The following is a 26624-nucleotide window of genomic DNA, read 5'->3' as shown; positions in this document are numbered from 1 at the left end:
GCACTCTTTTTTTTTTTTTTTTTAAGATTTTATTTATTTATTTGACAGAGAGAGATCACAAGTAGGCAGAGAGGCAGGCAGAGAGAGAGAGGAGGAAGCAGACTCCCCGCTGAGCAGAGAGCCCAATGCAGGACTCGATCCCAGGACCCTGAGACCATGACCTGAGCTGAAGGCAGCGGCTTAATCCACTGAGCCACCCAGGTGCCCTATTAGTACACTCTTAAGGGCAGGGCCTGCTCTGGCTCTCCTCCCCACACCCCCTAGTTCAGGATTGGGAAGTGAAGGTCCGAGAGAGCTTCAGGACAACGTGAGAACAAAGTGGACCATGCATTTTGGGTCCCCATCTGAGGGGACTCTCTTAGCTACGCTTTCTCCATCTCTGCATCAGTGACCATTCAGGCTGGTCAGTTCTTGGTGGCGGGGAACTTACAGGACCCTGTGCACTGTAGGGGCCAGTACCACCTTCCCTCCACCACTCCCCAGTACAGACAATTAAGAATGTCTGCAGATATCGCCTACAGTCCCCGAAGGATAGAATCATCCCTGGTTGAGAAACATTGGCCCAGAAGACGGGCTGATATATGGGGGATACTCACCAAATACTTGTTGAGTGTTCGTGCTGGGGCAGCCCACTCTGCGGGATGGGGGTTAATGGGTCCCAGAGTCGATGGTAGGGGTGGGTGCTGTGTCTTCATCTGGATGCCAGAGAGAGGAGGAAACCGGAGCCCTGGGGGCTGGGTAGGCACGGCCCAGCCATTTGGGTGAGCTGTACATCAGAGAGGGGGTAGGCTGTGTCGGAGAGCACCCATCAGATGGACGGTGTGGGGGCATTTCCGCGTCTCAGCACAGTCTTCGTTGCTTTTTGCTTGTGCGGTTCCAGCACTGGCGGACAGTGTTAGAAAGTTAGATGCTTTGTCTCTTCACCCCGTACAAACTCCTGTGCAAATTAGTGAGCGTCTGCTTGGCGATGAGTCACTGACAAGCATGTCAAGTCTGGTTGTGACTGTAAATATTTATTATGCACCTGTTGCCTGCCCAGCAGCACCTGCAAGTCCAGAGGGCAAAAAAAGAGAAAAGAAAAAGGAAGGCCCTCCTGGCTAAGCACGGGTACTTTCCTTCCTGTACGTCTCCCAGAGTCCTGGGTCCCTAACTCTGTTATGACTCTAACATCTCTCTCAAGTGTGAGTTCTCTGAAGTCAGGAAGCAAGTTATTATTCAGAGTGGGACCCGCGAGTGTCTAACAAAACAAGGTCCGCTGACTGAGCGAGGGGGTGGATGGAGTATCAGAGCCAAGAAAGAGGAAGCGCGTCAATTCTGTCAGAGAGACTCCCTCTTAGGGACTGTGGGGGACAGAGCTCTGTCAGCGTGGGACCTCACATGCTTCATTCCTGTTGCCCCGTGGGTGTGAGATGAGCCTCTGTTTCTTCCACTGCAACTGTGGGAACGTGGATGCCTCCTGGAGATTGTGAGTGGACGAGTTGAGATGCGTGCAGGCACACAGTGGGTGCTGAGAACAGAAAATAAAAGCCGGGTCGAGGGAGTCGACAGGCCACCTTCGCTGCCCAGGGGGTCTCCTCTAGGGCAGTGGGACATCATTGTGAGTGGCCCTGTCTGCCTGGCCAGGGCCCAGAGCCCCACCACCCCCCACCCCCCTGCCAGCAGCCCCTCCTGACGCCTTCTCAACCCCCAGGTGCCGTGTTACTCCTACGGGCAGAAGCTGTCCAAACTGGCCATCCTGAGGATCGCCTGTAACTACATCTTGTCCCTGGCACGGCTGGCGGACCTCGACTACAGCGCCGACCACAGCAACCTCAGCTTCTCCGAGTGCGTGCAGCGCTGCACCCGCACCCTGCAAGCCGAGGGGCGCGCCAAGAAGCGCAAGGTACGTGCCAGCAGCCACTCGGCAGCCTCCGGAGTGGGGTGGGAGAGGTGGTAGCAGAAGTTGGGCATCCTGCTCTCACCCAGGCTTCTGATGGGGCCAGCAAGGTCAGCTTCCTGGAGGTTTGCTGGGGGTCGCTCCCTGGGATTACAGGGGTGACCCTACTCCTGGTCATGGGGCTGTCGGGTACCTTGCACAGTCACCCCGGGCCTCCAGGTCTGGGTGTGCTCCCTTCATGGGGAAGGTGGTAGGTCTGGTGCTCTTTTCTGGTTTTCCGTGCTCTGGCGCCGCTGTGCCCAGGTGGCCCCTGATAGATGTTGTATCAGAATGAGCCAGACTGAGCTCCCCTGAGCCGGGTGACAGGACCGGAGAGCTCTTCGGCACGTTTGGGAGTATGACTTGGCCTGGGGATTGCTTGTGGCCGTGCATTAAGGCGAGTGACATTTGTAATTCATTCTTTCATTCTGGAGAGATTTGCTGATCCCCAGCCCTGTACCAAGCCTGCCAGACAGGACTATAAGGGTGACAAATGTGGTCCCAGTGCCCATGAAGCTCACAGGATGGTCAGAGTCATTCTTCTGCCAGAGGATATGGGTGGCAGAGTATGACAGGGTGGTCGCGGGGGTCTGGGCTAGGGGCGATGGGAGGCCAGGTGAAGGAGGGAGAGCTTACTTCTGCTGCCCAAGGGAGTTTGAAAGTGCGTCTTAGGGTAAGAGGTATTTGATCTGGTCCCAGAAGGACAGCCAGGAGGTCACTGGGAAGATGAAGCAGGGCCTAGCGTCCGAGACAGAGGAACCAGCCTGCACGAAGCTTGATGTGTTTGGAGAAGGATGTGCGGGAGGAAGGGTGGTGGGCCCAGCTAAGGCCCCTGAATGGCCTGTGCTCCCCTGCCTTTCCATTTGCGGGTCCGTGCCAGGCAGTACTGAGCAAGGCTTACGGCAACCCTCTGGATCTCTGTTCCTGCAGGGCCAGGGGAAGAGACACAGAGTGTGGGACCCCGTCTGTGTCCACGAGGTGGATGGAGGCTGGGGGAGACGCCTGCCCCCCTGGCCATCCAGGGCTGGAGAGGGTGGGGGATGCCGGTGACTGACATTCCCCGCCTAGCCACCCCCCTCCTTGCCAACAGGCTGTCTCTGGGTTCCCCAGGTTTCCCAGAGACCTCTGGGCCCAGAGCCAGGGAGGCCTCCCCATGGACGGTCCTGCCTCCGCCAGGGAGGGCCCCACTCTGTCCCCCCTGCCAGCCAGCCACTGCCGTTGCTGCGGTAATTGTACGTTGCATTCCTGGGAGTGATTTAATGTGGACCAATTAGATGAAATCCTCATCAAGTGGGTGAGAGAGGAAGCGCCACTGGCTGCTGGCAGGACCGCTTTCCTCTGGAAAGTGACACGGGTAAATTAAGGGCGTGATTGATGGCTCCATGCAGGGCTCTGTGACAAAGAAGGTTTGTAAACTCTGGGTGAACTTCCCGTGGCATTGGGGCAGCCCGGAGGTGTGGATGGGCAGGGTGGGCAGGCGCCCATTTGCTCCAAATCCACCTCTCATCCCCTCCCCCCCCCCGCCCCGCGTGTCCCCCACTCACTCCCTCCCCTGTTCCTTGATTGGAGCCAATTGGAGTCCTGGGCTGCGGAGGAGGGGAGGGGAGTGGGGTGAAGATGCCAAAGGGAGATGAGCTCATGGCTTCCCCTCAAATCCCCTCAGATCTGAGACACGTTAGAGACCATCGTGTCCAACCCCCCATCGCCCTGATTGGGAGAGTGAGGTGGCAGGTTGTGGTTTGTTGCTGATAAGTAGTCACCGTGGGAACCTCATCAGTGATTTCTCAGGCCCTTTCCAGCCTCCGTGTCCAAGTGGCGGTTTTGCCTCACCTCAGAAGAGCAGGGGACCGCTGGTACCCTGCGTCCCCTCCTGCTGTGTGGTAGGCCCGGGGCTGCTGTCCCCCAGCAGCTGTGTCTGCAGTCAGCACTGCCAGGAGGACGTAGATGGCCAGGGTCCTGGAGGTGCCAGGACATCCAAGGACCTGTCCCGCCCCGGCGTTCTGCCCTGGCTGGGGGGTGGGTGGGTTACAAGGCCACCCCTGTTTCTGTGGCTTGTGTTTTCCTGCATGTCTGTCGCCATGTGGGTAGGTGAGTCCTGAGGTGTCCTCGGAGAGGGTCTCCAGTGACCTACCCAGTGGCCCTGAGTGGCTGGGGCAGGCCCCTGTTTCGTTCATTGGAATCAGGGGAGCTGGTGCCCCTGGAGATCCCCTGATGATTCGTTCATTCAGTGTTTATTGAGCATGTGGAGTGAGCTCCGAACAGGGGCTTCACCCTCTGCAGTCCTTGTAGAGGAATGGTTTAGGGGTTGAGATCAAGTCTCTGTCCCCCTCCCCCTTGGCCACTGCGGGTGTGGGGATGGGAGTGAGCCAGGCTTGCATCCTAAAGAGAGAGAGACAGAGAAGGCAAAGAAGGGAAGAAACTGGAGAACGCATGCCAGGGTAAGTGAGTGGCTCAGGGGAGGTCCTCTGTAAACGGCAGCTGTGATGGCGGTGACCCTCACCAGCGTGACCAATAGCAATTTCAGCCATTCCCCTCAATGGCGCCCTCACAGTGAATGTGAACCCAAGAGGCCGGGCGACCCTTTCTTGCGACACCTCCATGAGAGACAGCGCAAAGTGTCCTCTAAGATCTCTTGTATCTCTAATGAGCTGCCTTGATGCCCCCCACCCCCCCAAAACCTGTGTTAGGAATGGGACATAAAGTGAAATCCCCCTGCCCCCGTCAGGCCCCAGGTGCCTCCTTGTGCCCATCTCAGCCCTTCCCTGGCAGGGCTGGAGACCTGCATCCCTTGACCAGTAGGTCTTCTGTCTCTGGGTCTCCCAGGACACAACTTTGAGGGCTCAGAGCCTTGTTAGGGAGCCAGATCGTGCAGGGAGGCCCATGTCAGAGACCGCCCAGCCCAGGGATGAGGGCAGGGGCAGAGGCGGGGGGTTGTGGGGGGAGTGGATGGGCCCTGGAGAGCTCAGTTCTGACTCTGCTGTAGCTGAGATAATGCACGCTAAGCACCTGGCTCCGGGCCATGTTTCTGCAGCTCCTGTTTTTTAAAGCAGCAACTCCCGGGAGTCGGAGGAGGAGGAGGAGGAGGAGGAGAAAGAGGAAGAACAGCAGGACTGTTTCACACCTGGGCTGGGGGGGGGGGGGGTGCTTGCCAGATCTGCAGAATAGCAAGGGACCAGTCTCCTACAATCCGGGGTGCTCCTTTCCAGCCACTTTAACCCCTGGAGTACTAACCAGAGGAAAATAACGGCTACTGACATTGACGGCATAGTTTTGACCCTGGTGCTAGACGGCCAGCAGCCAGTCCCTGCCTTCGGGTTGCGTGCAGGCCATTTGGGGACGGGGAGAGAAAAAAATGTCCTATTGCACTGAGTGAAGGGCTCTTTCGGAAGCCTGGGCAGTGACTAGGCACCCCCCGGAGCTGTGCCAGCTGGGGGGTGGGGCTGGCTCTGTGAGGCTGGGTGGCTGGACCTGGTGGTTGCTGCTGTGTATGTGGACTGTGTGCCCAAGCCCCAGAGCACATGAGGCTCCTCAAGGGCTCCTGCTCTGGATGGATCCAGTAATCTGTGTGCAAGGCCTTCTGGGTCCCCAGAGTGTCCACTGAGGGGCATTGTCCTGGCTCTGCCCCCACCCACATGTCCATGGTCACCCCTGCTGGGGCCTCCATGTCTACTTCTGTAAGGTGGCTTACAGAACCTTACAGGCCCTTTGGGGTCAGGCTTTTCCTGTTTAATGACTGTCCAAGTGACCAAACGCGTCACTCTTACTTTCCCAGTGCCCCGCGTGGGTGTTTCACACAGACCTGAGAGTTGCTCCCTGAGAGACTGCTGGGCCCCCCGGGCAGTGCGTCCCAAGAACACTGATGATACCTGAGCTTCTCAGAGCCTGGATTACATGCTGGACACGGAGCTTAGGTCTTGTGATGGGTCGCCTTGTGATTTCCCGCCAAGTCTGCGAGGTGGGCACCGGGGCTGTCCCATTGTCCAGATAACGAAGCTGAGGTTCAGAGGCCTGAGGAGCTTGACCAAGGTCCCTTAGCCAGTGAGAGAGGCGTGCGGGGGGCCTGCCCTTCCCTGTCCTGCCTCCCACATGGACGTGAGTGCCTGAGAAGACGTTCTCTTTCCACATCCTCCTGGCGAAGTTGCTAAGTTAAATACCGTTTGCCTTCAAAGCCCAAAGAGTCCGTCTATGTGGGGATAAAAGGAGGGTGGGTGGGAAACCACCATCAAATTCCCTTCTAGTCATAAAAATGGACGCAATTTATTTTTTCTGGCATTCCAATTACAGAGACGTTTGTCCCCAGCTGTTTGCTCTAACACAGAGTGTTCTCTCAGCTGCCGCTTCTCCTCTCAATTTGACATCATTAGTCCACAAGTCTGGCAGGGACTGGGTTGGAGGGATCATTGGCTGGGGAGCCTCACAGGTGAGCTCAGAGCCAGCTCTCCCGGGAAGGCAGAACTAAGCCCTCTGGAGTTCCCCAGTGGTTCCTGGGTAGGGTAGAGATGAGGCGCTGCTTTCCTCTCTCCTCTCACACTCTCTTCACCCCGCTCCTGTCCCCTTTTCCAAATTGCGCCCCTCCTGATATGCACTCACAGATCCCTCCTTTCTCCCCACAGCAAGGAAGAACCAGAGCCACAGAGACATGGGAAGCCCCCTCTGATTCGCTAACGTATCACCCTTTGGGATCCAAAGACCCTTTAGAGAACCCTTTCCCCCCAGAGCACCCCTTTGAACCAGGGTGGTCCTCTGGAAATCCCTGCATAGGCTCGGTGACCCTCAGTCCAGGACACCGGAAAAAGGGTGTCTGTGTAGGTGCGGGTTGAGTTGAACCCTATCATTCCTGCAATTCTCTGTGGTGCTGGCATTTAATTCTAAGGCACGTGAAAGCATGACAAGCAAGACTGTGAAGCAGGAGAAATAGAGAGCTTTGGAGCCAGAGACCTGGGTTTGAGTCCTGACACTGGCACTTTGTAGCTGTGTGACCTTGGGCATGTCACTTAACCTCTCCAATCCCACCCCCCAATCCTCTCTCATCTGTAAAGTGAGAACCTACATGCCTTCCTTGCCACCTTGCTGGAAGGATTAAACGAGGTCCCATGTGAAAAGGGCTGGCATTTTCTCAGTGAGTGCCGGAGAGGAAATCTCAGGAATCCACAGCAATAAGGTAACAACTTCCTGTGGAACCCCGTGAAGGAGTATCTCAGGGATGAGGCCATGCCAGGGGTGCTGAATGACTGATCAACAAAAAGGCAGATAAGGATAAATAGCTCCGATAAATAGTCCGTCCCTCTCTAGCATTTCAGCCCACAGCCCTGGTCCTGGACCCATAACGGGAGGTGAGCGTGCAGCCCACCCAGAAATTCCCGGGCTTTCGAAGTTCATGGATTCATAACCACAAAACGTGCCCATTGTTTGGTTGCGCACACTACTAATGCTGACAAACTGTCGCCAAGAGCCGTGTCAACCACGTGCTTTAGTGCCCATTGCCTGCCAGACACCCACGTACGTCATCTGTACCTCACGTTTCACTGACCTTGCAAGTGAGGACCACTTCCCCCGTTGCACAGAGGGGAAACTGAGGCCAGGGCGGGGGGCAGGTGCCCAGGGCCCTGTGGCTAACAAGCAATGGAGCCGGTTCAAGCCCGTATCTCTTGGGTCCCAAAGCCCCCTGCTCTTCAACCCTGGAGGCCTGCTGGGCCCTCGTGCTCGCACGTTGCCCAGAGGGGTGGCCCGCACCCGGAGGCCCCCCGCAAATAGCGGGGTGGCGCGTCTCACCCGGAGCAGCGTCTCACCCGGAGCAGCGGCTCTTATGTAAGCAGCCGGGGCAGCAGCACGTGGAGGTTCCATTTAGCCACAGGGAGCCAAGAGCCGCTGGCAGTGGCGTGGGGGGTGGCGCCGGGTGGGGTGGGCCGGGGGTGTCGTCGGCCCCGAGCACCCCCAGTGCTGCACCGCCAGCAAGGCCTGACACCGGGTTAAGTCGCCTGGCGGCCTCTGGCTGCAGCTGGGAGCACGCCTGGTTCCCATTCGGGGCGCTGTGGTTTTGATTAGCTGTTCTGCGAGGCAGGCCTGGTGGCAAGTCCATGGGAGCTCCGCGGGAACAGAGGGTCCCCCGCCCAGCCGCCGCGGCCCCCCCTCCTGGCAGCCCCAGACTCCAGATGTTCCGAGCGCTCGCTGGGAAGGCCTGCTGGCGCCACGGAGGGCAGAGGGCAGGGAAAGCACGCGAGCTGGAAGCCCAAGCACTCAGTCACCGCGGGCCCTGGCCGCCCGCCCAGCCCGCTGCTGGCACATTCCCCAGCTCTCCCCTGGCCATCTGTTCCCAAAAAACCCTTTCAGAGCCTCATCATCACTCAGGATACAACAGCGCGAGCAGCTGGTTTGGAGGCAGAAGGGAAAACCGTGCAAAAGGTCCTTTGTGAGAGAGGAAACTCACTTATGAATAACAGGGCTGGACGCCGTAAAAGTTGGCGGCTGGGATCCTTGTTTCTCAGGCGCCGCTGTTTTCTCTGGACTTTTTATCTCTGGTTTTTTTCCCCTTGTTTTCTTTTTATGCTGTTTCTTCCTCCTCTTACACCCCGTGTGACTTTTCTTCCTCCTCGAAGGTGCCCGAGGACCACCTAATTGGTTCTCTTGGATGCTGCCAGATTCTCTTCCTTCTCGAAACTGTTAAAAGTCAGGGATCGTTGGAAGGGACTGTTTTTGTAAAACCTCAGCTGGAGGGGACAAACGGGAAGGAAGGTGTCTGGGAGGGCACGCTGTGGGCAGGGCCCAGGCCGTCAGGGTTAGGTCTTGGACAAGAGGCGCAGAGACGCCAATAGCATTGGGGCCGGTGGGGGTAAGACAGAGATGACGCCGAGACCCCTGTCAGCTCCTCGGAGAACAACACGGAGGTGCTTGGGGAACACAGTGACGTTAATAAACACCCTTGTGCTCGGGCCTCTCGGCTGATTGCACTATGACATGAAGCCTTTTTTAAGAACTGGCTGTCTCTGCCAGGAAGCTTCTGGGAGATGTCTGCCTGGAATCTGGGCACCTCCTGGGAGCAGTCACCGGGTGGCCTGTCCAGAGCCCGTGGGGTGTTGGGGCAGGGCTAGCAGCTGGGACACCAGCATCAGGGAGGAAGGGAGATGGCAGGGTGTGGCTTGCCTTCCTCACACCCCCTGGAGCCCTGATGAGGAGCTGAGAGTCAGGCAGGGGGCTGCCAAGTGGAGGTGGCGAAAGGGATGCCTCCTAAGTGTCAGAGGCTGGTGATTTCGTGGCGGGGGAGGTACGTCAAGGCCAGGGTACTGGGGCTCTTCCCATTCCTTTCTCAATTCCCTGCACCCCTTTTCCACTGCCCCCATCCCAACAGACCCAGAAGCTCTGGAGCCACTCACAGCCTCAGTGGGGAAAGCCTGATGTCCCGTGGTGGGGTTGGCCGGGGCGGGGGGCTGGCTTCTTGCAACCTAAGGCCTCGGGAGTTGGAGGGTGTCTCTGTGTCTCATCTGCATTGTACCCAGACCCCTGCTCTTCCTTCCTTTGCCCTCCGTTCCTCGCTCCTTCCTTCCCCATTTTAGCTGGAGAGAGGCAGCTCCAGAAGGGCCAAATATTTATGTTGATCGCAATTTCAGGGCCATTAATCTCACCGTCTGAAGGGTTCAGAGAGGACTGAGATCTACCCTCCCGCTTGGTCTCCATGGGCAGGTGTCTGGGTCTGGACTCTGAAGCTCACCTCAGCTCTGCCCTGGGGCTGTGTGACCAGCGGACTTGCTCACGTGTCCTATCTGGAACACACCCAGCCTGCCTCCCGGACCTGCTCAGGGATGGAGGCACAAAGTATGCGAAATTGTTTTGTCAACTCCCTCCTTCTTCCCTTGTCTTCTGCCTGAGAATTGGGCTTCATTGGGCCAAAGATGAGGAGAGCCTGGGCACGGAGGAGCGACCACTGGCCCAGGCCCCTGGTTGTACTATGGAGTCAGCCCAATGACCAGAATTTGTTTTCCAGCCTGAGGTCTCCGGAGGACAAGGGAGGCAGGGGGAGGACAAGCCTTCCCACTGCCTGGCTCTGAGCCCCTGGACCCAGCACAGTGGGAGGCCTGGATGAGAGGGGTGTCAGCAGGCCCCGGTTCTTCCCTTGCCCGGGAGCCCATTATCCCCTTTCCACCTGCCCTAGTAGACCAGAAAGCTGGTTCTAGGGGAACATATCAATCCCTGCTTTCCTTGAGCTCCTAGTAAAAATATTTCTGGAGGGAGAAGTAGGAAGCCACTCCTTCCTTCAAGACCCTCCTGCTCTCTGCCCAGAATTCACAGCCACCTGGGACCTGGCCCAGCTGCCCAGCCGCTCAGTTGGGCCCCACCTGAGCTCCTCCTAGCCGCTCAGCCACAATCCAGGTCTGACCACCTCGATCCCTGCTCAGGACCACCAGGAGCTCCCCTCAGGCCAAGAGTAGAGGCCACACCCCTCCCCCAAGTGACCTGGCTCCAGCCGGTCACTCCCTGTGTCCCAATTTACACTCTAGCAACAAGGAACTCCTCTCCCAAAGGGGTTATTTTTGGCCTCTGTGCTCATGTTGTCCCTTCTGCCTGGAATGCCCTTTTCCCCTGTCTGTCTAACTCCTGCCCATTCTGGAAGGCTCTGTTCCTCCTGGAAGCCCTCCCTGACCCCTACCCAGCCTCCTGCTCAGGGCTTCATAGTGGCCACTCGGCGACCTTTGCCACAGGGGTGTGTATAGTCTGCTTCAGGAGCGCGTCCTGTGATACCGCTGTGAAGTAATGATATAAATGTTCTGTGATAGGATCTGCCAGAGCTCGTGTTACATCATTACCTTATACTTTTAGCTGGTACGTTTCATGATATATTACCTTATATTTTAACCCCCGTGCTATATTACATCATACAGTTTTTGTAGTGCCTGCTTCTCTAGCCAGACAGGGTGCCCTTTCATTTTTGTGCCCCAGCTTCTAGTGCACAGTAGGCCCCCAAATAATGACGCACCATTCCTTCAACTAAAATCTGCACAGCGAGGACTGTATCTTCCTATGCTGAAGGCAGAGACTCTAGGGAAGGATAAACTAGGAGCCTCAGGACACAACAGGGAAATGCCCCCAGGTTCCCTATGTCCTTGTTTCCTTCAATCATTGAACAAAGCTTTGCGATGCAGATCACAGAACTCCCCCAAGCAGCAGCTTAAACTAAATAGGGGCTCCCGTTTCTCAGGAAACCTGAAGGGAGGCACATGTTTCCTGGGCTCCAAGGCTTCTTTTGATGTTTGCCTCCTGGCTGCATAGTGGCTGCCACTGCACCGAGCATGTCATCCTTTTGCTGTATCCAAAGGCCGGACAGGGACCTTGCTGGAAAGAGCATTTCTCCTCATCAGTTCAGTTGCCCTGCCCAGACATCCCCTACCTGCCCTGGAAGAAGGGGCACTCCCCCTGAAACAGAAAAACAACGGGATCGCTATGTTGGGAGTGCAGCAGGCTTAAACAGCCGCATGGCTCCTCCCTGGAGAATTGACCGTTTTGTGACAGGGTGGTTTTCTTCTTGGTGGGGCTGACCAGCGTCACCACATTAACCACAGACTCTTTACCATGGCTCCATGAAATCAGTGCCAGTACCTCCATTTTCAGCTTCCTACACTGAGATTCAAAGAAGCTAGAGGGCCAGTCCAGGCCACTAGCGATCTTGAACCTCTCTGCACGGTGCTTTACAGTTTGCAGAGCCCTCTCGTGCCCCTTTTTCACTTGACTCCTACAGCAGCCGCCCAGGATGCATGTTTCTAACTTTGGCAGGTAGATGGGGAGGCTGCGACCCTGCAGTGAAGTCCCCCAGCTCACACAGCTGGGCAGGCCAGGCAGGGTGAGGCCAGCTCCTCAGCCCTGGGACACAAGTGCTTCTGAACCTAGACCATCTCTGTCCTCTGCTACCCCCAGGGTGGGAGTGTGAACTGCACAGGGAGTCCACCCTGGAGGCGGGTGGGTCTGAGGGTCAGCCCAGTCACATCTCCCCACCCAGCGATTTAGAGAACAGATACCGGACTGGGCTGCCCACCAAGGACTTGGTTCCGTTGCACAGACGGAAACCCTGTTTGTCCCTCTTATGGTGTGTCTGTGCTCACGCATACATGTGCAAGAGTGTGTACATGCATGTGCACACATGTGCACAGGTGTCCTAGTGCATCTGTAGGCACCGTCTCTCAGGGTCGCATGGGGGCCTCCCACATGGTGGGTTGCGTTCCTATTCAGGGGGATAGCAGGTGAGGCTGAGAACCACCCACCTGCTGCGTGACCACCACGCTCCCCTGCCCCCACATCCCCGCCATGGCGCACACAGCATGTGGCCGGGCGGTCAGTGGGGTTATTTGCAAAAGGTTGACCCACATCGCCCCCCTACCCCCTGCAGAGACACACAGTGATTCTTACTTGTTCTGTGTCTTTAATTCCGTAAGCAGAAGACGATGAAGGAAGCATGAGGGCCCCGCACATTTACTAAGGAACACATACTTCAGAGTGTTTACTATGTACCAGGCGTTGTTCTGGGTGCCTGGTCACTTCGGAGAACAAAACAAAGTCCCCACCCCTTGGAGTGCAGAGCTGGGGACACAAAGGCCACGCATAAAAGCTCATAGGAGAGCCCCAGGGGGGCCGTCTCCAGAGCCCACTGCCCTTCATCTGTGCCCACTTCTTACAAGCTTGATTCTCTGGAGTCTCAGATCGGAGCAGCTGAACAGAAATAACCAATTCAAGTGGGAGGCCAGCTCCTGGAGCAGGTGCAGGAACGGCGCCTGGAGTCACAGCCGGTGGCCTGATGGTGTGGGAAGAAACAGAAAAGCAGAAAGAACAATGCCAGACACTCTGGAGAGCCAAGAGGCTTGTGCCATGTCGCGCCTCTGGGGGAGGGGGCCCCAGAAGCTCAAGGACCTGGGGAGGCTCCTGTAGCCTGATGTTTCTGGGCTTGACCTTGGGTTGTCAAGAGGAAGCTAAAGTACATCTAGTAACGTCTGACTGAGAATGCAGGGAAATGCATCAGTTATTGGGAAGGGACCTGTCCAAGCAGTTTGGCACAGAAAATGCGAGGCTTCCTTTCCCTAAGGAAATCTGCTCCTGGGGAAGGGCCAGTTCTAGGATGTCAGCTCGGGGAGGGCAGGGCTCCTGGTCTCCTGATCTCACTGCTGGATCCCCAGTGCCTCAGAGGGAGCAGGCATGGTCTGAACACGCAGGAGAGAGTTGCTGAATGAGTGGGGGAAATGAAGCAGAGGGAAAGGAAGCAGAAAGAAAGGAAAGGTTTCCGGTTGTCGCCCACAGCATCGGACAGGCGGCTCCTCTGTGCCCAGTACTGAGTGGGACCCTGGCAGTCTGAGGTGGAGACATGGTCCTGCCTCAGGAAGCTAGCAGGCCAATGGCAGGGAGCCACAACCACACACCCGTGTGCCCTGACGTGGGGCTGCCCAGTGCCCAGCGCTTTGCCTTGCCACCATTGTGTTCCTGAATCTTCCCTACAACCTCGGGTAGTAGATCACTGTTACTACCATTTTATAGGTGAAGAAATGGAGGCACAGAGAGGTGAAGTAACTTGCTCAAAGTCACACAGCTGGTAGAATGGGGGAAGTCAGGATTCAAACAGAGGCTGTGAGAGGCACTCCTGCTGCAGGGCTGTGTTGCTTGTGAGTAGATGTGCGTGTACACATGCGTGTGGGCAAAACACTCAATTCTCTTCCAGTCTTGGCCTGTCCCTGGTGCGGCTGGAAGTTACTTTTAGGTTGTCGCTGATAGATGGGGGGGCAGTGGGTAAGGAGCTCTGATCAGAGATACCACGCCACCTTGGCCTGGATCCCATGGTGCCTCCAGGATCTAGCTGTGAGGGGCCAAGGGACTGTGAGAAAGGGTAGGGGAGGTGTTTTTCCCACCTTAAAACTGCATTTGCATAGTGTTTGTGGAAGTCATTTGATTTCGGGGTACTGTCCAGGGACCTTATGACCACCCAATATTTCCCACACTGGTCCTGGGGGTCTCCTGGAGACGACTGCGGTCTTTGCAAAGGCTTGCTGGCCAGCACTTGGGCGAGACTTGGCTTGTCTGCTCCGTGCCCAGTCACCCCAGCCGTCTGCCAGCTGCGGTAAGGACTGCTGAGGAGGGTACTGAGTATGCAGAGGCGTGGTGGCGGGGAGATCCCCAGCTGGGGAAGAAGCAGGCCTGACAGGGATCTGTCGACACGGCGGTTAGGTGTGAGTGTATGTGTGCAGTGTGTGTGGGAGTGGGGGGGTGGGGGGCATGGGTCAGGGCCCACCGGGAAGTTGCCAGGGAGCAGAGCCATCCTCACCTGGCTGGGCCACCTGTCTACCCAGCTGTCTGCTTCCCTTTAGTCTGAGTGCCTCCTCTGGTTGTGGGGGCAAGGTCATGGGCTCCCTGGGCTCCTGGGGTCTGAAAGAGCAGTGTGCAGCCAAGTAGAATTGGCTGGACAGCGTCGCAGAATGGGAAGCAGATGGGAAGCTGCAGCAGCTGGGCCTCAGGCCGTCTCTCGGGCCAGCTCGACCCTCACAGTGCCCTGTGCTCTGGGCCCGGTGGGGTGGGGGCCAAGAAAGACAGATAGGCTGACGGACGGGGAGAGATAAACAAAGGAGAGGCCAAGAGAGAGTTGGCACAGAGACACACAGGCGAAGCGTGGAGAGAGAAACCGAGAGACTGGCAGCCAGAGAGAGTGGCCTGGAGCCCAAGAAGGCGTCAGCACGGCGGAGGCTGTGGGTCTCGCTGGCCGTCCTTTGCAGGCTTAGTGGGGTCCTCATGGGCTCTGGCCCTGACTCTGGGAGTGCCAGGCCTCCCAGTTCCAGCCACCTTTAGGCTCAAGGGACAAAGACTGAGATTTTCTTAGAACCCAAGAAGGTGGCAGCTGGGAGGATGGCTTGGGGACTTGCCAATCCCGCTTGCCAGCAAAGAAGCTGAGTTCTCCAGAGGTCAAGGGGTCTGTCTGCCTTGCTGCCCTGCATCGTAGCGGGGTGACCTGGAGAAGCCAGAAAACTGTGCCAGCCTCGATTTCCTCATCTGCAAAATGGCAGCAGCGACGGCCACCTCCCTGGGAGGGTGTAAAACAGCACACGCAAAGGAGTGGAGTGTGGCGCCTGGCACGAAGCCACCCTCGGTAAACAGATAGCAGCCTAGCAGGACAGGGGTGCTGAGGACAACATGACCTCTTCCTTCCCTCAGGAGCTCGTGCTGGGGGTGCTTGGGGTGAGTGAGGGGATGATGGCCAATAATTCGTGGCACGGAGGGATGTAGGGGTCCATATGAGGTGCGTTGGGAACACAGAGAAGCACAGCTTTCTCAGCCTGCAGTGGAGGTGGGATGTGGCGGGTTCAGAGACTGGACTCCAGTTAGCTCCGATGATCCCGGATTGGGGAGACAGCAGGAACCCGGCCAGGAAACCCCGCCCTCCCTGGAGCTTATGGTCCAGGTGGTAAGCCATTAGGACAGTGTGGGGTATGTGGACAGGGCCCTCTCCGAGCTTGCCTGCACACCTGGGGTCCAGCTCCGCCCCTCACAGCTTAGCCCAGGACAGGCCCCAGGGCTGCCGGCTCTCATCTTGGCATTGTCTGATGCGGTCGGTCATTCTTGCTTACTGGTAGGAAAGTGCTTCTGTATGTCATGGGCTGACTCAGGTTTGAACGGATCCACTGGCCTCAGGAAATGAGGGGCTTAGATTGCCAGACCCACCCATGCTTCCGGCCTGGGGGGCTGAGGCGTGCCGGACAGGGCAGCCCCTGAGCTTCGTGGACAGCTGTCTGCACTGCAGCCTGGAGCCCCTGGCAATCTCAGCCGCTCCTCTGGCGAGTAGCCAACACGACAGCAACCGGGCACCTGACAGCGCAGACCAGCCCCAGTGACTTTCAGCCTCACTCTGGAGTCACGGTATCAGCTGCCCCCCAGCTGGGACTCTGACCCCATGCCTGTCACACGGCTGGCACCCAGTAGGGACCTAGTGTATCTTTGCTGAGTAAATGAATTCTCCCAATCCACGGTCCCCAGGAGGATTCTCCTGGCTCACCAGGGCCTCTGGCCCTAACTTTGCAACTCTTAGAGGGCTGGGACCTCAGGGGGCCCTCCCAGCCCGGACACAGTGGGATCCTTGATTCACACCATGTTCCCGCCCTCGGAAAATAGCAGCCAACTCCAACTGCTCATAAATTTCCTGCCTGTCACCCCTGGCGCCCAGGCCAGGCGGGGCGGGAGGCGCTGGGGTGGGCTGGTCCTTACCTGCTTCCAGTTCCCTGGGAAGCTGGGAGGCCAGAAGCCCGGGGCCTGTGCTTGTGCCCAGAATAACCTCCGCAGCGCCTGGCCCACGGAGAAGATAGGAAAACACATGCGCCAGAGGCAGAGGCGGACAGGCCGGAGCGTTAGAACACAAACCCCAGCTTCCCGTGCAGTTGGCACAGCCCGCTTCCACTTCCATAAAATTCTATGTCAGTGTCAGAGGATATATAAATAATAAACATTAAAAAAAAATAAGCCAGTGAATAAATATATACCCAAGCAAAGACCCCCAAAATACTCTATAGCTGTGTCTAAGCCTGAGAAAAGTAAAGGAACAGTAGTCACCCCATGTTCCCTGTGGGGAGATTGAGGTGACTGAAATTTTTCCTTCTGTTCACTCTTCTGTATTTTTTTCTAACCTTTCTATAATTAACATTATATAACTACCGACGTAATTTTTAAAAACTTAACTGCTTGACTGAGATGACATCAGTTCCCCCACTGGAAGTGTACAGCTGAGTGGTTTCTAGTATTTTCACTGCTATGTGCAGCCATCGCCGCAGTGTGTTTTAGAACTTTCTTCTCAGGGAAGGAAGACAACCCCTATCCTTTAGTTCTCCCTTCCTACCCCACTGTCCTCCCTGCCCTCCCCCCTGGGGGGGCCGCTAGTCTGTGGGTTTCCCTGCTCTGGACACTTCATGTGAATGGAATCCTAGAACACGTGGCCTTTAGTGACTGGCTTCTTCCACTTAGCACACAGCTTTCCAGGTCCATCCATGTTCTGGCATGTGTTAGTACCTCCATCCTTGTTCTGGCCGAATAATATTCTCTTGTGTGGATACACCACATTTTGGTTACCCACTCATGAGGTGATGGACATGCCTTGCATAATTTTAGAAATTGTGTCTATTTTTTTTTTTAAATCCATCAAAAGCAAGGTCAAGATGACAGTTGGTTCAATGTGACTATTTCTGATTACCTGAGACTTTTCAGACTATGATGCCTTTTTTATTTATTTTATTTTTTAAAGATTTTATTTATTTATTTGACAGATTACAAGTAGGCAGAGAGGCAGGCAGAGAGGAGGAAGCAGGCTCCCTGCTGATCAGAGATGCAGGGCTCAATCCCAGGACACTGGGATCATGACCTGAGCCGAAGGCAGAGGCTTTTGGCTTTCCGAAAGGCAGAGGCTTTCCCAGGCGCCCCAAGTGATGACTTTTTTAAGTTTTCAGACACCAGTTCATCAAAGGAAGGACCCAGCTTTTTGCAGGGAGGTGAGCCAGCACTTGGAATGCGAGGCCCTGGTGGGGTATGGCTCCATTGTCTCATTGATTCTCCGCAACTGGCCTGGGAGGCGGGTACTATTACTGGTTTCACTTTAAAGATGGGGAAACTGAGGCATGGAGAGATTAAACCCACCTGCCCAGGGCCCCCGCGGTCTGCTGACTCTGGAGCCACAGTGGACCTCAGTGTTCTGCGTTTAGAACCAAACACAGGGGGGAGGGGGACTGGGAGAGAGGGGTGGGGTTATGGACATTGGGGAAGGTATGTGCTACGGTGAGTGCTGTGAAGTGTGTAAACCTGGCGATTCACAGACCTGTACCCCTGGGGATAAAAATACATTGTATGTTTATAAAAAAGTAAAAAAATTAGAACCAAATACAAACCCCCTTCCCAGCCCACATGTTAGTGTACTGAGAAGTAAAAGCTAAAATAATATCTAATAGTGTGGGGGTTGAAAATGCATCTTTCGTGTACTCCCTGCTCATCTTCCATAGTTTTGTTTTAAAACAACATTTGAAATCTGACTGTTGTTTTTAGGAGAAATAAACAAACAAAGCTGTCAGGATTTCTATTCCATTGGATCTTTTTCTGCATCTGGAAGGCTATCTCCAAACTGCTAAAATATTAAAAAAAGGATAATTCTAAAATAGTAAAAAATGGTTAAGGAGGTGGAGTGGATTGAAAATGAATATGCAGATGATAAACTGAATATGTATTTAAAAGGCAAAACACCTTAGAAGGCAGATAGAGGGACGCCTGGGTGGCTCAGTTGGTTAAGCATCTGACTTCGGCTCAGGTAATGATCTCAGGGTTCTGGGATCAAGCCCCATATTGGCTCTCTGCTCAGCGGGGAGCCTGCTTTTCCCTCTCCCTCTGCTGCTCCCCCTGTTTGTGCTCTCTCGCTCTCTCTGTCAAATAAATAAAATCTTAAAAAAAAAAAAAAAGGCAGTTAGAGTCATTTTTTGAAAAGGCCCCTAAAATGGTAAAATTGTGCTGTTGTATACAGACGTGATCGAGAGAGGAAGCCAGTCCTCATAAAGCCAGAGACAAACTTGGTAAGCGGAGGAGGTATCATTAGAAATTAAAAAAAAAAAAAAAATGGGAATTGAACAAAAGTGAAAAGGTGCAACGTTACTCCAGGATTCACAACAATTACCCGAAGTTTCCCTGAAGCACAGGCATATTTACAAAAATGCTAAGTTACATTTGAAACAGGAAACATATTCCGTGGTATATAAAAGCTATAGTAAATAAAATGCCCATGACTGGAAATATTTATTTCCTGGTTCAACAAATATTTATTGAGGTGCTCCTGTGTGTCTAGACTGTTCTAGGCTCTGGGGCTACATCAGCAAACAAAATAGACCCTGTCCCTGTCCTCGTGGAGCTGATGTTCTGACCACGAATGAATGGACAGATCAAAAGACGATTTCAAATTTGATGAACTCCACCGCTTTACCACACTGACCAAATCCCCCCCTTCTCACTCAGCACGGCAGACCCATAGAAAGAGACCTGAGAGGCCATCTTGTCTAGTCATGTTCAAAGTTTATTTTCACATTAGACCCTCTTTAAAGGACATCTTCTATGGTAAGGGGCTAGAGTTTAGGGGGTCCTTAGGGCAGTGAGCCAAGAGCCTTTCCCAGCTATACCCAGAACCTTGGCCCAGACAAAACACCCCCCATAAAAAGCCAGAGCTGGATGGGAGTCGAGAGGTTCTCTCAAGCTGTGTTTCTCACATGGGGTGACACAGGATGTTGCCCCTGCTTCCATGAGAAGGGCTCTGTGGTATGGTTGTCACAATGTGGAATATTTGCCAGCCCTTTCCTCTGTATTTACAGCTACCTGCCTGTAATTAACATACACACACACACACACCCTGCCCCTTCTGAAGGGGCATCCATGGATTTGTCTCCTATCCCTCAAGCATAGCTGGTCTCTGGAAGAACTCTGAGGCTGGACCAACCTGCAGCCCCCACTGGACATTGGGGTTGGGATGCTGAGGCAGGAAAGAAGCAGATACTTGAAGTCCAGGGAAGGGCCATAGATCGCCTCAAAGTGCAATTGTGATCACAGGATCAAATGAATTCAGCAGATAAGTGGATAAATAAAGCCAGGCAAATTTCTTTACTGCAGGACTTTTCAGAGCCTTTAATATGCTAATATATTTAGTGACTTTCCAAGATGAGGCCTAGGTTTGTGGTGTTTCCCAGACTCACGGGATATACCTCACCCGTTTAGTATTCTACAAAGGACCTTTTGGGGGAAAGCACATGTCTATGTCTATGTACTTGTACTTGCTGTATAAGTGAAGGAATTAAAGCACAGAGAGGGGCAGTAAGTTCCCCAGGGTCACAAAGCTGTTTAATCTCAGAGGAGGTGCTGACACCGAAGACCTCCTTGCATTCTTCCCACCATGCCCCATTTGACATAAGACTTCCTTGGATGGTTGGTGCATGTGTTGGGATTCCTGCGCGGAGGTAGGCGGTGGGAACCCAGGTCCAGCGTAGTCACCAGGGAAAGGGTGGAATGGAGTCCTGAAGGTCAGGCTTTGGCGAGAGGAAACTGTTCCATTGCTTTTGGTTGCCCTTGGGCAGTGGTCATGGCTTCCGCAGGGTTCAAGAGCCAACAGAGGGCCTGGGACAGGGTCCCGGCGCCTTGATGGAGTGGCCAGTAAGACAGCTTGGGCGGCTGGCCTGGCCAGCTTTCTGCGCCTTTCCCCAGACCACAGGCGGCCGGGCCTGAAAGGGCCCGCCCAGGCAGTCAGCGCCCGGCTGACGCGGGCTGTAAATCACCCCTGGACCACAGACCCCGTGCCATCCCCATGGGTTTCCTTCCCGCCTCTTAATCCTCCTCCTCAGACGCGGTAACAGAAAGCAGATTCCTGCCGGGGGCCAGCGGCACAGCGCGCAGAGGAGGTGAGCCTGGACCTGGGTGCATGCAGCAGTGCTCCCTCCTCCCTTCTCCCCCTGCCTTTCTCCTGCCTGGTCTCTGCTAGCTGGGCGACCCCTCCCCTTGGACACCCTGCCTCCAACCCTGCCCCCACCTCGCCCCTGGGCCATGGGCCAAGCCCAACGCCCCAGGCCTGCAAGGCTCCCCAAGGCTCCCCAGAGCCTGCGGTTGGCAGCCCCCCAGCCCCGTGGTTTGGCTGCGACCTGGCTCCCCAGGCCTGCAGTTCAGCCGGAGCAGCTTCTCTGCGCCCGAATAAACACCACGGGTCCGGATTCAGATCCTGCTGTGGCCAGTTTCCTGCGCCACCTCTGAGAGCGGGACATGAGCAAGACCCCTGGCAGGGTGGAGGGGTCCCACAGATGTTTTACTTCAAAAAGAAGCGTCTTAGCTGTGTTGTCTGGGGTGGTTGCAGGAGTCCTGCTATCGTAGGAACAGACCGCGCCAGGTTAAGGCACCCCTGTTCCCCTGACCTGTTCTGGGAGGACGTGTCCTGACGGGCCCACCCCCACCACTCTGACCTCTCCCAAAACCTAAAGTCCCAGTGGTCCCTGTGACCTTTCTCCATCTCCTGCCCCTTCCTGATAGCAAGTCACACCCTATGGTCCCCGTTCTCAGGAGCAAGAGCAAGGCCAGCGGCCAGAGGGAAGGTTCCCACGCTCAGCCCGGTGACGCCCTTACAGATGGTCTAACCTAGTGGTTTCCAAACTGTGCTCCTTAGCACCCTGGGTTCTCAGAGCTGTCCCAGGCCTCACGCTGGAGGGAATGTACCCTGCAACCCTCTTTCCCTGTGTCCCCCCTACCCCGCTGCTGCAGATACACCAGACCAGGTCTCTGTGTTCTGGGTAGGCCTCCACAGTTCAAACCACATTTCTATGGCTTGAAAGCAAGTTTGGCAATTACTGAGCTGGTCCAGTGGTGTTATTTTCTAGATGAGGACACTGAAGCCCAGAGAAGTTAAGTGACCTCTCTCAGGTTCCCCCAGCGGGCGGGTCGATGGGCCGCACCTCTAGCTGGCCCGGTGACTTGGGAACAGTGCTCTTGTCTGAACAGTGGAGGGAAGAGGAGCTGTGGACGGCCATCCCCATGGGGTGTGAGCTGGAGGGTTGTGCGATCAACACAGGTATCTCCGCGCTCCCTCGAGCCCCTCCAGCCTTTGCCCATTTCCCCAAACCGATAAAATCAGTAATGGTTCTAAAATGCAGTGTGGGCTCTGGGGGCAGCAGGTCCTGGGTTCAGATGCTGAGTGCGTCCCTTACTGAGCCCGTCAAGATGCAGTTGCCTGCTGGGGCCACAAGAGTCCCTCCTGGGGCAGCAGCAAGGAGTAAATGAGAGGAGGGGCTGACAGTGCCAGACCCTGCGAACAGCTGGCCTTTAAGAAACAGGAGTCAGATACGATCTCCCTGATATGAGGAAGTGGTGATGCAACATGGGGGCTTAAGTGCGTAGGAGAAGAATCAATGAAACAAGATGGGATTGGGAGGGAGACAAACCATAAGTGACTCTTAATCTCACAAAACAAACTGAGGATTGCTGGGGGGAGGGGGTTTGGGAGATGGGGGGGGGGTTATGGACATTGGGGAGGGTATGTGCTTTGGTGAGTGCTGTGAAGTGTGTAAACCTGGCGATTCACAGACCTGTACCCCTGGGGATAAAAATATATGTTTATAAAAAATAAAAAAAAAAAAAAGAAACAGGAGTCAGCTGAGTAGGGTTTCTTCTGACTGTTGGTTGTTTCTTTCAGGAGTGACTGGCCCCAGGCTAGACCAAGGATGCTGCTGTGCGCCTTCTTTCTGGTCAAGCCTGAGGAGAAGTTGAGCTCTCCAAATCCAGCCTTGTCTTCTTCTCCAAGATACCACCAGATGCTCAGACCACTGCCTCTCAGGGTGGGGCGGGGGTACACCTGCCTCCCTCTCACCCTCCTGTCCCCCCTCGGCCACTCCGGGGACTCCGCACTTTGCCCTCTGCCTGGCGGGGAGGGGGAGAGCAAAGCCTCCTCCTTGCCCAGGGCTGCAGAAATTCATTGCCAAAGATTCCACAGAGACACTGAACAAATTGTGAGAACACCCCTCAGTGGGAAGCCGCACCATTGCTCTATGACTTGTGCTCCTCCTATTGCCAAAGCCATCCCAAGCCAAAGACGAGTCAGCAGCGATCCCACTGGAAACTCATGGAAGGGATGGCTGTTTGGTGACCATTGGAAGGGCTCGACCCTCTGACCTGGAACTCTTTTTCTACACTGGGCCCTGAGCCGGCTGGGTACAAGATAAACTTTCGGGGGGTGGTGAGAGAGGGCTGGGGACACTTGCATGGAGTGGGATATGAGATCCTGGCCCTCTTCTCGCCCTCGCACTGGCTGCCTAGGCCTCTGACCCTGATTCACAGTGTTCCCTGGGTCCAGGCTCCTTGGTCCCTGAGCATCAAGGCAAAGGAGGAAGGGAGGAAAGAAGCAATATTGTATTCCACCCCAGGGACTAGCCCCACCAAGGTCACCTAAAGGGTCTCTGTTGCCCAGCCAGGCCAGCCAGCCACGCCTTGCCTGTAGCCCTCACTCCTGGCTGGGAAAACAAGATGGTGCCCTGCACGAAGGCCAGTAGTCTGTTCCGGGTTATGCAGCGGGGAGGGGGGTGCAGAGGGGAAGAAGGGACCAGGGGAACGGGCCAGTAAGTTGGGGAGGGGGGAAGGCATGTTCAAAGCCAAGGCCTGTTCTTCCTTGTGCTCAAAAGGCCAAAGCTGTTCACATCTGTGCTCAACCATCTGCTTCAAATTGAAGTAAAAGCCCCAACATGTAAAGAAAACCCTTGCTCGTGTTGAATGGACTCTGTGGGCGATCAGGACTGTGGCTGGTCAGTTGAGGGGCAGTTGTGGGGGAGGGGAGAGGCTGGTCTTGGCCTAGCGGTTGAGAACCCTTCAGGAAGTGGCCAGTGTGTGAGTGTGTATGTCTGTGTGTGTCAGGGGGTAGGAGACCTGCAACATGCCCTCAGCCTGGACTAGTGACCAGGACGCCTGGTCAGAAACGTGAGGAGCTCTTTCCACCTCAGACCTCACTCACTTCGTTCAGCCCCAGGACACCTTCTCTTGTCTGTTCTTCAGGCTCCTGGGCCGGGGTCGGAGTGTCTGCAGGCCCAGTGGGCTGACCGGAGCCTCCCTCCCTTGCACAAGCATTTCCCAGGCACAGCCCTTGGGCAAGAACCAGATTGTTGAGCTGTTCTGGATCTGGGACAGAAGCAGGGGACCCAGATGTTCATAGTGTTCCTCAAAGCAAAGGTGCCCTGGAAGCCAGATAGACAGAGTGGGCTTGGGATGGAAGTGACAAGGGGATGGTTCAGAAAAGGAGCACCTGGATGGCTCTGTCGGTGAAACAGCTGGCTCTTGGTTTTGGCTCAGGTCATGATCCCAAGACCCTGGCATTGAGTCCGGAGCTGGGAGTCTATTTGGGGCTTCTCTCTCTCTCTCTCTCTCCCTCTCCCCCTCCCCCTGCTCATACACTCTCTCTCTAAATAAATTTAAATACACCTCTAAATATAGAGACAGAGAGGTTGGTCACCTAGGACTCCAGGCACAGGTCACAAACCCACTCTCTTGTCTCTCTGAATTTCTGAGTAATGCTTGTGGCACTTCCTAAGGAAACAGGAAGTGTGGACCAATCAGCATCAAACCTATTGACATAAGAGGACCCTTTCTGTTATTAAAATGTAGGGAGGTACCCCCATCCTGCTGCCAGGGGACCAGAGTCATTGCCTTCCCACCGAGAGAAACCCACGGCCTCCACTCCCCACCCGTCTTGTTCCTGGCCTTCATTACATACTTCTATTTCATTCTGAAGCTTCTATGGATCACCGGCTGCGTATCAGACATGGAATTAGGTGTCGGCAATAGACAGCTCTCACATAGCACTTTTCTTCACAGAGGTCATGGTTCTTATAGACAAGCAAATCATTATGACGCAGTCAGATATCTAAGATGGTGTTGGGAACTTCAGGAAAGGAAAAACCAGCTCTCCCTGGGCAGTTGTCAGGAAGAGCTTTCCTCCAAAGGGGACTTGGGAGTTGGGTCTTGAAGGATGAATAGAAGTTTTCTGTGCAGAGGAATGGGAGAAGGGCTTTCTACACATACGAATAACTTAGTCCTGGAAGGACATTGGAATCACCTCAGGAGATGATTAAATATTGATATGAAGTATTTATGCCAAAGTCCCATCTCCAGAAATTATAATGTATCTGGAATGTTCCCGGGGCACTGGGATTTTTAAGAAATTCCCTACGTGATTCCAATGTGCCAGCAAGGTGGACAACTACTGGTTTAAAGTGGGCTTGGGTCTCAGACCTAAAAGCAGTTTATGGGGATGCAGGCTGGGCCAAAAATGCAGATGGATGGATGTGCGTGTGTGTATAGTTCTGTGTGCACATGCACACACACGCGTGTGGGGAATGATTAAAAGTTCATGCTTTTCTTTCTTCTTCCAGCTTCCCCACCAGCACAGCAGCTTGTGTGTTTTTGCACGTACACACACAAACATACACTCCTCCTCATGTTCCCATGCACACCCGTGTACACACTTGCATATATTCCCCGGGAAGGGAAATCTGTTTAAGATAGGTTCAGATCTCCTTGACAGTCTTTTAGATTGTTTTACATAAGCAACCATGCAAAAAGACCCTCGCCCACGTAAAAACAATGAAGAGCCACCCTCTTCATGTGTCCAGGTCCAGCTGAGGGTTTTGGTCCCGGAGCCCCTGCCAGCTTGTTTGTGACGCAACCTCCTGCTTTGTTGTTTGCTCTGAGTCCCGGCCCCAAAGCCCTGTGATGGCTCATCGGTCACCAGCCACGGGGGACCCAGGGCACCTGCATGAGAGTGCACGCACACGTCTGCGCGCGTACCTCTGTGTGTGTCCCCGGTTCCTGCAGTACGCATGCTTCCTGCTCTCCGCAGGACAAAATCCCAGACAGCTGCTCCGGGATTTGGGGCTTCTGGCTCCACCAAGCTTCACATGACGCTTCAAAAACTCCAAGCACGGAGGCTGCAGTGCTTCCTGGTTCCAGCCTCATACTACCCCAGAAGTGAGGCTTAAGTTCTGGGGAGGGTGGTCCACAAGTCCCCGGGCCCCTCTCTGGGCTCACAGCTTGGCCAGGGCGCCCCAAGTGGACTCTGTCTCACCACTCCGTACTCCCTGGGGTCCCTATGCACCCCCAACTCTGGCCTAAGACCTCCTCCTAGGCTCCCTCCACCACCCCAAGACCTCCAAGGCCCTGGACTGTCCTTTCCCTTCACCCCACCTTCGCCCCTTTTCTCTTTCTCATTGTCCAGTGAAGAGGAGGGGTAGGCCCAGGGGTGGGGAACTGGGTGGCTGTGTGCGGGGACTGTGCTGGGAGCTGGAGGGACAGACAGCCCCTTCCTGCCCACAATCCCCAGGGGCGGAGGCCAGCGCTGTGTTGGGGTCAGCCATGGGAGGAGGCCCCCTGGGGGCTGGAGAGGGTACTGCACTTGTCTCCCTCTTGCCATGCTGTTTCCTGAGCGACAAAGTCATCGCCAGTGTCCAGGGGCAGAGCAAGACTTGGACATCTTTAAGTGTTTCCTCGAAAGGGTTTTGTACAGCCCTTCTCATTTGGACCTCTTGCTGCCGCCCCACTTGCTCAGCTGTGGTCTGTTTCCAGGCTCCAGTAGGACAGGGAGGCATGGGGGGGGGGGGTGCTCTCCTTGGGAGGCACAGAGAGGGGGCAAAGCGAAGGGCAACTGGCTTCATCCTCCGCTACCCACCCCCATCCTGGTTCTCACCTTGGCATCCGTCTTCCCTTTGAGACCCTAGACCCTGGACAAGCTCCGTCTGCCTTCCTGAAGCCAGGTACCATCAAGGAACTTGGATTTGTACGTAATGACCTGGTTTTACAGATATTTGGGCACATATTCTAACCTCCAGATGGTGCTATGAATTCCTAGAGGGCAAAGATTGGGTCTAATCCATTTGCAAATCCTCGAAAAGGCCTTGCAAAATGTATATATTGGTTTCTCTGTTAAATGAATAAAAAGTGGGAAATACGGTGATTCACGCCTTTCTTTTCGTCCTTTCACAAATAACTACCAAGCAGCTAATTTGTTCAAGACCCCGAGAGAATGGGACGCAGGCCTTTTCCAAAACCTTAAAGAGGCTCCGAGGGAGAAGGTCTAGAGCGGAGTGGAGCCTGGCCTGGAGCTTTTTGCTCCCTCTGCAGGTGAGCCTTGGAGAACGGCGTGCTCGCAGAGGACCAGGGCAGAGCACAGGGG

The 26624-nt window shown here is 55.1% G+C and overlaps 1 protein-coding gene and 1 long non-coding RNA gene across 2 annotated transcripts in view; one reads left to right on the top strand and one right to left on the bottom strand.

The window, feature by feature from the left end:
- LOC132021391 (uncharacterized) overlaps positions 1-1122 on the bottom strand; it is a 16502-nt gene extending 15380 nt beyond the window's left edge. The window contains exon 1 of the long non-coding RNA XR_009405319.1: positions 597-1122. This is a non-coding gene — a long non-coding RNA (uncharacterized LOC132021391). The remainder of the gene's footprint in view (positions 1-596) is intronic.
- Positions 1-26405, top strand: part of ATOH8 (atonal bHLH transcription factor 8) — a 34849-nt gene extending 8444 nt beyond the window's left edge. The window contains exons 2-3 of the mRNA XM_059405683.1: positions 1691-1882; positions 22107-26405. Of these exons, the coding sequence (XP_059261666.1) occupies positions 1691-1882; positions 22107-22112 (198 nt within the window). The 3' untranslated portion in view covers positions 22113-26405. The remainder of the gene's footprint in view (positions 1-1690; positions 1883-22106) is intronic.
- The last annotated feature ends 219 nt before the right edge of the window (positions 26406-26624 follow it).

Source organism: Mustela nigripes, chromosome 7 (assembly GCF_022355385.1).
Source record: "Mustela nigripes isolate SB6536 chromosome 7, MUSNIG.SB6536, whole genome shotgun sequence".
Taxonomy (NCBI): Eukaryota; Metazoa; Chordata; class Mammalia; order Carnivora; family Mustelidae; genus Mustela; species Mustela nigripes.
The sequence above is the reverse complement of the archived record's forward strand: the minus strand, read 5'-3'. Positions and strand labels throughout refer to the sequence as shown.